At 48.7% G+C, this 13648-nt stretch overlaps 1 protein-coding gene across 1 annotated transcript in view; it reads left to right on the top strand.

Moving 5' to 3' along the window:
- ALPL (alkaline phosphatase, biomineralization associated) overlaps nt 1–13648 on the top strand; it is a 38845-nt gene that overhangs the window by 7246 nt on the left and 17951 nt on the right. The window contains exons 3-5 of the mRNA XM_087701796.1: nt 281–400; nt 1574–1689; nt 7771–7945. Coding sequence (XP_087557922.1) covers nt 281–400; nt 1574–1689; nt 7771–7945 — 411 coding nt within the window. The remainder of the gene's footprint in view (nt 1–280; nt 401–1573; nt 1690–7770; nt 7946–13648) is intronic.

Raw genomic sequence — 13648 nt, 5'->3', positions numbered from 1 at the left:
GTCCCAACTTCTGCCAACCTAGCAGTTCGAAAGCACGTAAAAAAGATGTGAGTAGACAAAATAGGGATCACCTTTGGTGGAAAGGTAACAGTGTTCCTTGCGCATTCGGCGTTGAGTCATGCCGGCCACATGACCACGGAGACGTCTTCGGACAGCGCTGGCTCTTCGGTTTTGAAAGGAAGATGAACACCGCCCCCTAGAGTCGGGAAGGACTAGCACGTATGTGTGTGAGGGAAACCTTTATTTGTACTTTACCCACTTCCTCCCCTCCCCATTGCAGAAAAGGAGAAGGACCCTCAGTTCTGGCGGCTCCAGGCCCAGGAGACACTGCAGAGAGCCCTGAGTCTTCAAAGGCTGAACACGAACGTGGCCAATAACATTATCCTCTTCCTCGGAGACGGTGGGTGCAAGATGGTGGAGTCTGCCTCTCCTGGGTCATAGGCCAGCCTGAGAAGGCCGATCGCCCCTTGGCCCCTTTCAGTCTATGCCCTCCCTTTGCTTAACTCACTGGTGATCATAAAGAGACACGCTAATTCATCTTTCCTTTGGCAGCTGCCACTGGACGGGTGTGGGGAGGGGAAGATGTGTGAAGGAACGGGAGGAGGGGAGGAGGGGGTGGAAAGTCCCCCAGAAGAGAGACGGGTCCTCCCCAGTGGTGAAATTCAAATTTTTTTACTACTTTTTGTGAGCGCGGCATGGCAGAGGAAGGATACTGCAAAATCCCCATTCCTCCCCACTCTTTGGGGAAGGATACTGCAAAATCTCCACTCCCTCCTCACTCCAGGGGAAGGATACTGCAAAATCTCCATTCCCTCCCCACTCCAGGGGAAGGATACTGCAAAATCTCCATTCCCTCCCCACTCCAGGGGAAGCATACTGCAAAATCTGCATTCCCTCCCCACTCTGGGGCCAGCCAGAGGTAGCATTTGCCAGTTCTCAAACTACTCAAAATTTCCGCTACCGGTTCTCCAGAACCTGTCAGAATCTGCTGAATTTCATCCCTGGTCCTCCCAGAGAAACTTCCCTAAACATTTTTTAAAAAAATTCTGCTTTTATTATTTTTATAAAGAACTTGGAGGCCAGGAGCATAGTTCCTCCTCCTCTTTTCCCTACAACAATCCTGCGAGAGAAATAGAGATAGAGATAGATAGATAGATAGATAGATAGATAGATAGATAGATAGATAGAGATAGATAGAGATAGATAGAGAGATAGAGATAGAGATAGAGATAGAGATAGAGATAGAGATAGAGATAGAGATAGAGATAGAGATAGAGATAGAGATAGAGAGAGAGAGAGAGAGAGAGAGAGAGAGAGAGGGGTCAACACAACTTGTGGAAATGCCCGTCAGGCGGATGCTCCCCCTCCAATTCCCCCCTCCCCAACCAGACTGACACAGATGACATTTTGGGATGTACAGGAATGCCATGGCTGCGTTTCTCAGCTGGAGACCCCCAAGGCTCCTGGGCGACCATGTTGCTGTGGCTTCATGGGGAAACTGAGGCAGCACCAGGGGCAACAGGGGGACTCTCTTAACTGGTGGGCAAGGCTCACCCAGATTCTCCTTCACCAGGGATGGGCATCTCCACCGTGACAGCTGCTCGTATCCTGAAGGGCCAGCTGCAGCGGAAGACAGGCGAGGAAACCATATTGGAAATGGACCGCTTTCCGTTCGTGGCGCTCTCTAAGGTAAGGAAGGCCCCGTCTTCCTTCAGGCTGACGGCTGCTGATGGGTGGAGGAGGAAGGGAAGCCGAAAGAGTCCCAAGCCGTGTGCCTCGCCCGTTCTCGGGAAACCTCCCCAGAAGTTGGCAAGGCTTCAGGTGACACATACGGACCCCGGCCGAGAGGGAGAGGCTGGCAGGGCAGCGGGAACCCCGAGGTTAGCTCATGTCACGGTGTGGGCAGAGAATGAAGAAGAGAGAGAGGAGAGAGAGGGAGGGAGGGAGAGAAGGAAGGACAGAGAGAGGAGAAGGAAAGAGAAGGATTGGCAGAGAGAGAAGGGAGGAGAGAGGGAGGGAGGGAGAGAAGGAAGGACAGAGAGGAGGGAGAGAGAAGAAAGGAGAGAGATAGGAGAAGGAAGGACAGAGAGAAGGAAAGAGAGAGGGGGGAAGAGAGAAGAAAGGAAAGAGAGAGGAGAAGGAAGGACAGAGGGAAAGAAGGGCAGAGAGGGAAGGAGAGAGAGGAGAGAGAGGGAGGGAGGGAGAGAATAAAGGACAGAGAGAGGAGGGAGAGAGAAGAAAGGAGAGAGATAGGAGAAGGAAGGACAGAGAGAAGGAAGAAGAGAGGGTGGAAAGAGAGAAGAAAGGAAAGAGGAGAAGGAAGGACAGAGAGAAAGAAGGGCAGAGAGGGAAGGAGAGAGAGAGGGAGAGAAAGAAGGACGGAGAGAAGAGAGAGAGAAGAAAGGAGAGAGAGAGAAGAAGGAAGGAAAGAGAGAAAGAAGGACAGAGAGAGAAGGAAGGAGAGAGGGAGGGGAGAGAGAAGAAAGGAGAGAGGGGAGTAAGGAAGGAAAGAGAGAAGGAAGGACAAAGAGAGAAGGAAGGAGAGAGAGGGGAGAGAGAAGGAGAGAGAGAGGAGAAGGAAGGACAGAGAGAAGGAAGGACAGAGAGAAGGAAGGAGAGAGGGAGGAGAGAGAGGGAGGGAGGGACAGAAGGAAGGACAGAGAGAGGAGAGAGAGGGGAGAAGGAAGGAAAGATAGAAAGAAGGACAGAGAGAGAAGGAAGGAGAGAGGGAGGGGAGAGAGAAGAAAGGAGAGAGGGGAGTAAGGAAGGAAAGAGAGAAGGAAGGACAGAGAGGGAAGGAAGGAGAGAGGGGGAGAGAGAGAAGAAAATAGAGAGAGAAGAGAAGGAAAGAGAGAAGGAAGGAGAGAGGGGAGAGAGAAGGAGAGAGAGGGGAGGACAGAGAGAAGGAAGGACAGAGAGAGAAGGAAGGAGAGGGAGGGAGGGAGGGACAGAAGGAAGGACAGAGGGGAGAGAGAGGGGAGGACAGAGAGAAGGAAGGACAGAGAGAGAAGGAAGGAGAGGGAGGGAGGGAGGGACAGAAGGAAGGACAGAGGGGAGAGAGAGAGGAGAAAGGAGAGAGAGAGAGGAGAAGGAAGGAAAGAGAGAAGGAAGGATAGAAAGAGAAGGAGAGGGGGAGAGAGAGAAAGACCGGGCACCAGAAGACAGGCAAATCCCCGTGGGCATGAGGTGCCAATTCACAGCCTGAAGGAAGCGAGGTTGCTTCCCGTAAAAGACAAAAGCCATCTCTGTAGGCAAAGAGGGAGGATGCCAGTAACTCGCAGAGCGAAAAGGCACAAGGTCAGTGCCCGGGGAATCTACCCAGGAACCTGTTATACTCTGCCATCACGCGCTTAAGACTGGCGGGGGTGGATTAAAGGACACAACGTCACACCCTGGTTCCTTCTCCCTGTCTGAAAGTTTCTCCTTATTTCCAGGTTGAGTCTCTCCTTGTTCAGTTTCCATCCATTATTATTCCTTGTCCGGCCTTCAGGTGCTTTGGAAAATAGCTTGACCCCCTTCCTCTCTGTGGCAACCCCTCAAATATTGGAAAGCTGCTCTCCTGTCTCCCCTGGTCCTTCTCTTTTCTAGACTAGCCATGCCCAGTTCCTGCAACCATTCATTGCATGTTTTAGCCTCCTGGCCCCTAATCAGATTCAGATTAACAGAGTTGGAAGGGACCTTGTAGGTCATCTAGTCCAACCCCCTGCCCAAGCAGGAGACCCTACACCATTGCTGACAGATGGCAGTCCAGTCTCTTCTTGAAAGCTTTAGCCCAGATTTAACAGATTAACAGAGTTGGAAGGGACCTTGTAGGTCATCTAGTCCAACCCCCTGCCCAAGCAGGAGATTGTTGACAGATGGCAGTCCAGTCTCTTCTTGAAAGCCTCCAGGGATGAAGCTCCCACAACTTCTGAAGGCATCTTCTACTCCATGGGTTGATTGCTCTCACTGTCAGGAAATTCCTCTTTATTTCTAATTTCTCCTTGATCAGTTTTCATCCATTGTTCCTTGTCTGGCCTTCAGGTGCTTTGGAAAATAGCTTGACCCCCTTCCTCTCTGTGACAGCCCCTCAAATATTGGAATATCCCGTCTCTCCTGGTCCTTTTCTTCTCTAGACTAGCCAGGCCCAGTTCCTGCAACCGTTCATCATATGTTTTAGCCCCCAGTTCCCTAATCATCCTGGTTGCTCTTCTCTGCACTCTTTCTAGAGTCTCAACATCTTTTTTATAGTGTGGGGACCAACACTGGATGCAGTTTTCTAAGTGTGGTTTTACTAAAACTTTTTAGAGTGGTGTTAGTCCCTCCCTTGATCTTGATTGTATCCCTCTGTTAATGCAATTTAGGATTGCATTGGCTTTTTTGGCTGCTGCTGCACACTGCTGTCTCCTATTTAGCTGAATGTCAACTAAGACTCTGGAATCCCTCTCACAGTCACTGCTATTAAGCCTGGTTTCACCCACTCTCTATGTGTCCTTCTGGTTTTTTGTCTTGCCTAAGTGATGACAGCCTCTGGCTGATCTCTGGGAAAAGTCACGCAATACTTCCCTTGGTGGGTCAACCCCCCCCTCCCTTTTTTTGGATGGGATTATGGAAATGGCAGTTACTGATGCAATGGCTCAGTGGCTAAGACACTGAGCTTGTCGATCAGAAAGGTCGGCAGTTTGGAGGTTCGAATCCCTAGCGCCATGTAACGGCGTGAGCTCCCGTGACTTGTCCCAGCTTCTGCCAACCTAGCAGTTCGAAAGCACGTAAAAAATGCAAGTAGAAAAATAGGAACCACCTTTGGTGGGAAGGGAACAGCATTCCGTACGTCTTTGGGAGTTGAGTCATGCCGGGCACATGACCACGGAGACGTCTTCGGACAGCACTGGCTCTTCGGCTTTAAAATGGAGATGAGCACCGCCCCCTAGAGTCAGGAACGACTAGCACAGATGCGCGAGGGGAACTTTTACCTTTATGGAAATGGCCAAGCTTACCAGGAGGGAGCCACAAGAGAGAAGAGATGGAACAATCCTTCCCAGGTCAAATATCTCATCTCCGATTTTCGCTTTTCTTCCGCTTCCTGCAAGTGTTTAAAATCTGCGGTTATCACAATGGACAGGCCACGCTTGCTTGCTCAAAGGAGGGATATTTCGCAACCGCCACCTCGCTTTGCCAACTCCGTGCCTCTAATCCCACGGACAGGAATGGGAGGATATTGATATCAATGTTTTTTGTTAAAATGTTGGAACACCGGGTTCTAGGCAGAGTTGAGACATGTTCGTAGTTAGCAAGTTGCAAGCTTGCAATCGTTGGCAGCCACCTTAAATGGGCAATAAAAAGAGCTGGACCCTATCGGAGAAACTAAAATTGTTTTTTTTAATAATGTATGTGTATATTTATATGTTGTATTTGTGCTGATAAATAAATAAAGGGAGACTAGTATAGATCTATTTCAAGCTATTTAGCTCTCATCAGCTAGCCATACCTTTACTGGGATTTGAACCTGGGGTATATTACATACTAGGCAGACTTCTTCACCATTAGGCCACAGGCTCTTATCCGTTATCAGCGAAGCCAGGGTGAAAGGTATCTATTAGATTTCTTTTACAACCCCCGGTATGCCCAAATATGGGAGGAAGATCACTACTTCCATTCTCTGTCCTTCGGCTCGTCACAAGAGACCATCCAGGCAGAAACCTGGATATTGGGTTTCTACCTGGATGGTCTCTTGTGACGAGCCGAAGGACAGAGAATGGAAGTAGTGATCTTCCTCCCATATTTGGGCATACCGGGGGTTGTAAAAGAAATCTAATATGTATGTATGTATGTATGTATGTATGTATGTATGTATGTATGTATGTATGATGTCACAACCCCTGGTATGCCCAAATATTTGGGCATACCAGGGGTTGTGACATAATACATATCTATTTCCCTAGCCTAGCTGATAAAGGAAGAGATCCTGTGGCTTAGTGGCTAATATAGCTGCCTGATATGTAATACAGCCCAGGTTCGAATTCCAGTAAGGGTACGGCTAGCTGATGAGAGCTAAATAGCTTGAAATAGATCTATACTAGTCTCCCTTTATTTATTTATCAGCACAAATGCAATATATATATATATATATATATATATATATATATATATATGTATGTGTGTGTGTGTGTGTGTGTGTGTGTGTGTGTGTGTGTGTGTGTGTGTGTGTGTGTGTGTGTGTGTGTGTATGTGTATATGTATATGTATATGTATATGTATATGTATATGTATATGTATATGTATGTACACACTCCACTTTCCACTAACCAGTGTGTCATCCGGGTATAAATATTTTGTGCCAACATTAAAATATACAATAAAAGATATTCATTATTTAATCTCATCTTGGCTAAATTTCCAATACCTTAAGTATCTAATCTTATAACCATCCAATTGTGATTTATTTAACTCTATTAATTGTATTAAATACTAATACATTTTCTGTACTTTAGATAACTTCTTTTACTATTAATTCTTATGTCTATTCTCTAACCACCGATAAAAAGATTCCCAAATTGAAAAATTAACAGTTTCTTCTTCCTCTTTGATTGTCATTTCTGCACATTCTAATATTTCCCTAATCACCACCTCCTCTGTAGGAACCTCTTCGCTTTTCCAATTTTCTGTAAATGCAACCCCAGCTGCTGTTATAACACGAATAATCAAATATGCATTTCCTTTTTTAAAAAAATTAACAAACATGTAAAATATACAGACACCAAATCTAGAATAAAACCACATTTACACAATAAAATATGAACAGGAGCTTCCTGTTCTTTCTAATAGCAATTATCAATCGATAACGCTCACCTTATATTATTTCCCCTTCTATTGTATCTCATTTGGATTTCACCATTCTTTCCTTTACTATAATTTTCTGGTAAAACCCCCTGCAGGAATATTTCAGGTTTTAACTCTCTGTGTTGTATCATCTTTTCCAGCCCTCCCGTATGTATTTTAGGCCAATATTTTTTTGTTTCTCGCACAGGTCCATCACATAAGAGAAATTAAAATTATTAATTTATTTATTTATTAATTATCAAAATTAATCAAAATTAATCAGGATTAATTAAAAGTAATCAAAAGTAATCAAAAGTAATCAAAAGTAATCAAAAGTAATTAAAATTAATTAAAATTAATCAACATTAATCAAAATTAATCAAAATTAATTAAAATTAATAAAATTAATTAAAACTAATAAAATTAATAAAATTAATTAATAAAAAGAAGGACTATACGAGACATGATAGCAGTCTTCCGATATCTCAGGGGCTGCCACAAAGAAGAGGGAGTCAAGCTTTTCTCCAAGGCACCTGAGGGTAGAACAAGAAGCAATGGGTGGAAACTAATCAAGGAGAGAAGCAACCTAGAACTAAGGAGAGATTTCCTGACAGAACAATTAATCAGTGGAACAGAAGTTGCCTCCAGAAGTTGTGAATGCCCCAACACTGGAAGTCTTGAAGAAGAGGTTGGATAGCTGTTTGTCTGAAACGGTTTAGGATTTCCTGCCTAAGCAGGGGGTTGGACTAGAAGACCTCCAAGGTCCCTTCCAACTCTGCTATTGTATTGTATTGTAAAATTGTTGATGGCTGTTTGCCCAAGGAGGGATCACCTCCCTCAGACCCCAGTTGGTAGCCGTAAGAGCTGGCACCCAGAGCCGTACCCCACACCCGTTGTGCCATCCGTGCGGTGGGAAGAAGCAGTCCCTACAAGTGAATCGCCCACCATTTTCCAATCCTTTCTTTCTGGCAGACCTACAACACCAACGCGCAGGTGCCGGACAGCGCGGGCACGGCCACGGCTTACTTATGCGGCGTCAAGGCCAACGAAGGAACCGTGGGGGTCAGCGCCGCCGTGAGGCGGTCCCAGTGCAACACGACGGCCGGCAACGAAGTGACCTCCATACTCAAGTGGGCGAAAACCGCAGGTGAGGCAAGGTGGCACAGTGGTTAAATGCAGCACTGCAGGCTACTTCAGCTGACTGCAGTTCTGCAGTTCGGCTGTTCAAATCTCACCGGCTGAAGGTTGACTCAGCCTTCCATCCTTCCGAGGTGGGTGAAATGAGGACCCAGACTGTGGGGGCAATATGCTGACTCTGTAAACCGCTTAGAGAGGGCTGAAAGCCCTAGGAAGCGGTATATAAGTCTAACTGCTATTGCTATAATCTAGATCCGTGAGGCCGGAACGATGGCACGCTTGCCACAGGTGGCACACAGAGCCCTCCCTGCGGGCACATGAGCAGCCCGTACCCATCATGCAATGCATGTGCAACACCCACCCACCCCACGCTCCCCCAGTCTCCCCACGCTTCCCCCCCCAACGCCCCATTTTGGGCCTAGTAGGCCTTCCTGCAGCCTCCTGGGAGCAAACACGGGCCGTCACGCCGCTTCCCCTGCACTCCCCCCGCCCCTGCGCATGCATGCACACCTCCCACCAGCCAGTTGATTTTGGGGTCTCTGCCGCACATGCGTGGTGGGAGGGGCGCATGCGAGAGAAGTGCGTGCATGCGCGGGGGTGGGGGAAGCGTGGGGGTGCAGCGCACCCCCTCCCTTATGGCCTGTGTCTACTCCCAGGAGGCTACAGGGAGGCCTACTAGGCCCAAAATGGGGCATGGGAGGGGGGGGGGTCAGGCACAGGGAGGCCGGGGTGTGTGTGTCGCGCCTGCATTGCATTATGGGTGTGGGCTTTCAACACGCTACGATAGAAACGTTAGCCATCCCTAACGTGGATTTGAGATGGTTGGCGGAGCACGGGATGAGCGGTCTGGCTTCCAGGCAAGGTTCCTCCCAGTGGCGGGTTGCCAATTTTTAAAAAAATTACCGGTTCGGGGGTGCGCAATTCTTTTGCGCATGCGCAGGTGGGCGGAGTCTCCCGCCACAGCTACTACCGGTTCACGCGATCCGAGCCAAACCGGGGAGCAACCTACCTCTGGTCCAGTGGTGGGTTCCAAAAATTGTGGGTGTGGCCTCCTTTGTGGGAGTGGCTTGCCGGCCATGTGACCTGGTGGGAGTGGCTTGCCCGCTAATGTGTTTTCTTTCTTTCTCTCTTTCTCTCTCTCTCTCTTTCCTTCCTTTTGTCTCTCTGTCCCTTTTTTCTTTTTTTCTTTCATCTCTTTCTCACTCTTTTTCTTTCTTTTTTCTTTTTTCTTTATTTATTTCTTCCTTCCTTTCTTTCTCTCTCTCTCTCTCTCTCTGTCTGTCTGTCTCTCTCTGTCGCAGTGGTGGGTTTCAAAAAAATTTGGAACCTCTTCTCTAGGTGTGGCCTGCTTTCCGGGTCCACTGGTGGAATCTCTTCTAACCGGTTCGGTAGATTTGACGAACCGATTCTACCGAATAGGTGCGAACTAGTAGGAACCCACCTCTGCTCTGGTCCCTCCTGAGGAGTACCTGTGTTGGGAGAATGGAAGTCTTGAGAAGGGTTGAACGTCAGATCTTGCGGAAGTTTTTAGGATGGGTGTGCTTGGAACGGCTCCCAGTTGGCCGGCAGCCGAAAGGGTGCTTGATAAAAACAATTAGCTTATGAAACAGCTGGGCTCGTGTTTCGTCGAGATGAGGTGGCGCTGTCAGCTGACCAGGAAACAAGATGGGGAAATGGGCCCCTGGCATGTTTGTATTCCTGACCCAGGGTGCTTCTCTAGAACGTGCCGGACTCTGGTGAAAAGAAAAAAAAAGCCTAGTGGTTAAAGCTCTTCCTTAAAGCTGTTTTCCATCGTGCAAAGGAGTGGCTGCCCGGGTGTGTTTTGAAATCGCCAAGAAGTGGCAAATAAGGCTAAGGTTGTGCAAATGCTCCCATGTACACATACCCCGTGCTTTGGAGCCAGGGAGCCAGAGATGACAAAGATCCCTGCAAGAAAGGGAGGGGATGATGGTTTGGGGAAAAGAGGGTGCCTGAACAACCCCGATGCCTTTGGCACCGTAAGGCTGAAGCTGGTTTGCTAAAGGGGGGCTCGGAAGCAGCCGCCTGCCTCCAGACATCCCAGCCCAGCCTGCGCCCACAATTTCAATGCCACATCTACTTCCCTCTGTCAGCTGCCTTGTAGTGAAGTATGGCTTAGGCAAACCGGAATCCAATTGGTTGGAAGGCACCAGGTGTTCTGACCGAGGCTTCCCAAGAGCATGAAGCCAACTCCTCGTCCCGACAAAAACCACTTTCATTAATTTGCTGTGAATTCCGCTCATCCAGATCCTTCGAAGGAGGATTCACAGTCACAGACCTTATCTGGTTTGGAGAGCTGCTAGGCCGATATCTGCAAAACTTGGCAAAGAGTCTCAGAGTCAGGAACCAATTAAGCAAACTGATTGCCTCCTGCAAACTCCACTCCCCTTTCGCTCCTCTTTTACGTCCTCTGGGAGGGGCCATTCATCATCCATCTGTGGCCTTACTCCCGCGTTGACCTCTGTTTTTTAGCTGTTCCCTTCGTCTGGCAGCTCTGCGCATGCGCACACTGGGAACAGGCTCCAGCTGTTCTTCTGCCCCACTGATGTCTGACTCTGAAGGCAGCTGATGACTGGCAGACGGCTCTGGCCCCCTCTCTGCCTCCAACACAGAGCCCTCATCAGAGCCTTCCCCAGATTCCAGGACTAGGCCACGCTCCTCCCCAATCTCCTCGCTGGCCGAATCTGCTGCCAGATCCGCTGGCCGCTGGTGGGCTGCAACACTGGGTTGGTGAAGGAAGTCTGCAGAGCATTCAGACAGTGGAGGAGATTTGCCCAATCTGCGGGCAGCCTTGGCTGTCCTTGGGAGTTTCCCCCAAGTCCAGAGTGCCCAACTTGGCATGGTTTCTCGTAAAGGCTCCTTTGGAAACCGAATCTAGAGTTGGTCCAGACACCGGAAGGAAGGATAGAAAAACTTGAACTTCCTTCAAAGGGGTGAGGATGGCATTGAACTCGGGACTGAGAGGAGGTGGTGACGTGTGGAACGTGGCCTTTTCACCCGTGCTCGGTGGCGTCTGAGCTGCGCAATGGATCCTCAGTCGGGGGCAGAAGCCCCGGACAGGAAGGGCTGAGGTTCAACCCACAGCCTCGTTGGGGAAGGTGGAGGGAATCCCTGCCCACAAAGGGAGGAGCAGGTGCTTCAGCACACTCGTCTCATCCCTGCATGACTTCTCTTCTGCACCCAGCTTCCTGCCCTGCAGCTCTTTGTTCTCAGCCTGCTCCTGCGGTTAACCACCACCCGACTCTGAAATTAAGGGACCTAGCTTTGCAAGAGGAAACCAAGAGGTGTCAGGGAAAGGAGGATTGTGATTGCAGAAGCTTTAAAAATGGTTGCTGTGGCCCACCAGCGGAGCTGGCAGCAGATTCAGACAGTGAGGAGGTTGGGGAGGAACATGGGCCAGTCCTGGAGTCTGGGGACGGCTCTGATGAGGGCTCTGTGATGGAGGCAGGGAGGGGGCCAGAGCCGTATGCCAGTGATCAGCTGCCTTCAGAGTCAGACATCAGTAAGGCAGAAGGACAGCTGGAGCCTGTTCCCCGTGTGCGCATGCACAGAGTTGCCAGATGAAGGGAACAGCTAAAGAACAGGGGTCGACTTGGGAGTAAGGCCACAGGTGGATGATGAATGGCCTCTCCAAGAGGAAATAAAAGAGGAGCCCAAGGGGAGTGGAGTTTGCAAGAGACAATTAGTTCGCTTAATTGGTTCGTGACTCTTCGAGGGTCCTTGCCAAGTTCTGCAGCTAACAGCCTGGCAGCTCTCCAAGCCAGAGAAGGTCTTTGATTGTAAATCCTCCCTTGAAAGATGTGAATGAGCAGAATTCACCGTCAATGAATAAAAGTTTTTTCCCCCCCCTCCGGACAAGGAGATTGCTTCATGCTCTCGGGGAGCCTGAGAACAATGGTGGGGAAGACTTTCAGGGCATCCCCTTTCTGGCTAGGTGAAACCCAGATTAGCAGCTGGATCGAAACCAAGAGTTGGAAAGGCCGTTGCTTAATAGCTTCCAGTAAAGGGTGGAAAGGAAGTAATTGGCTCAAGGGAAACAACCAAGGGTGAGAATGAGGGGCTGTCTAAACATTGAGACACCCGTGAAATCCACACGGGGGGGAATGGTACGATCCAGCTGAGCAGGATTCCTAGCCATGTACGTGATAAGAGGTATAAGTATAAACATGGACACGAACAAAGGAAATGGGCACGAATAAATGGGGACAATAGGACAGGGACGGAAGGCACGCTGGTGCGCTTATGCACGCCCTCTTACAGACCTCTTAGGAATGGGGTGAGGTCGACGGTAGACAGTTTAAGGTTGAAGTTATGGAGGTTTGAGGATGCAACAACAGAGTCGGGTAGAGCATTCCAGGCGTTGACCACTCTGTTGCTGAAGTCATATTTTCTGCAATCGAGTTTGGAACGTTTTATCTTGCGCTTGTATCTATTGTTTGCCCATGTATTATCGAGGTTGAAGCTGAAGTAGTCGTCGACAGGTAGCACGTTGTACCAGACAATTTTGTGTATTACACTTAGGGCAGACCTTAATCGGCGTAGTTCCAGGTTGTCCAAGCCCAAAATTTCAAGCCTGGTGGCATAAGGGACTCTATTGGGAGCAGAGGAGTGGAGGACTCTTCTCGTGAAATACCTCTGGACTCGCCCGATTGTATTAATGTCCGATATACTGTGTGGATTCCAGGCAGACGAGCTGTATTCGAGGATTGGTCTGGCAAAGGTTTTGTATGTCCTAGTTTGCAGTACAATGTTACCGGAGAAGAAGCTTCGGAAGATTAGGTTAATAACTCTTAATGCCTTTTTGGCAATGCTGTTACAGTGAGGTCTGGCGCTTAGCTAGTTTGAGATTTTCAGAGGAATTACTTCGCCTTGTTTCCCTTCTGGTATGCGCCGATCGTGACCCGTCAAAACCGCGGTCCACAAAAGCGCGATCGACGAAAGCGCGCATTTGACGTCATCACAGCGTGACGAAAAATATTAAAAATTCAAAAAAAAATTAAATTAAAGCAAGCCAATTCACATAAAGGTAAAGGTTAGGTTTAGGTTTAGGGTTAGGGTTAGGTTAAGGGTTAGGGTTAGGTTTAGAGCGTTAGGGTTACGTTTAGCGTTAGGTTAAGGGTTAGCGTTAGGTTTAGCGTTACGTTAACGGTTAGGTTTAGGGTTAGATTTAGGGTTAGGTTAAGGGTTAGGTTTAGGGTTAGGTTTAGGGTTAGGGTTAGGTTTGGGGGGTTAGGGTAAGGTTTTCGCTTTATTTTTACATTTTTCGATCACAGCGCGATGTTTTCGTCGCGCTGTGATGACGTCAAATGCGCACTTTCATCAACCACGATTTTGTCGTCCGCGGTTTTGTGGCGGAACCTGCGCCGATACCTTGGAGTTGTTCGATAAAAATGAAATCGGGAAGGAGGCCTTTTTCCCAAAGAAGCGTTAAGATTTGCAGAAAATAGCTCATACGCCCCGGAGGAAGTTTAGCACCTCCAATCTTGGCATGAAAACAGCAAAGGCTTCGAAGCATGCTGGCTGAATAAGGCACCCCTGGCTGAATTAATGCGTGGCATTAAGGGCACGACCACCGAGGTCTGTTAAACCGTGGGGAGGGGGTGCACAGGACACTAAGCCACAGACCCCCCAAACTGCCAAGAACGTGGCTGCCTGAACCAAGGAAATATTCCTCAAGGCTGAAAAACAAGGAAAG

Source organism: Thamnophis sirtalis, unplaced genomic scaffold (assembly GCF_051295495.1).
Source record: "Thamnophis sirtalis isolate CommonGarterSnake01/CBP01778 unplaced genomic scaffold, rThaSir2_p1.2 scaffold_15, whole genome shotgun sequence".
Classification (NCBI taxonomy): Eukaryota; Metazoa; Chordata; class Lepidosauria; order Squamata; family Natricidae; genus Thamnophis; species Thamnophis sirtalis.
Note: the sequence above shows the minus strand (reverse complement) of the source record. Positions and strands in the feature narration are given on the sequence as shown.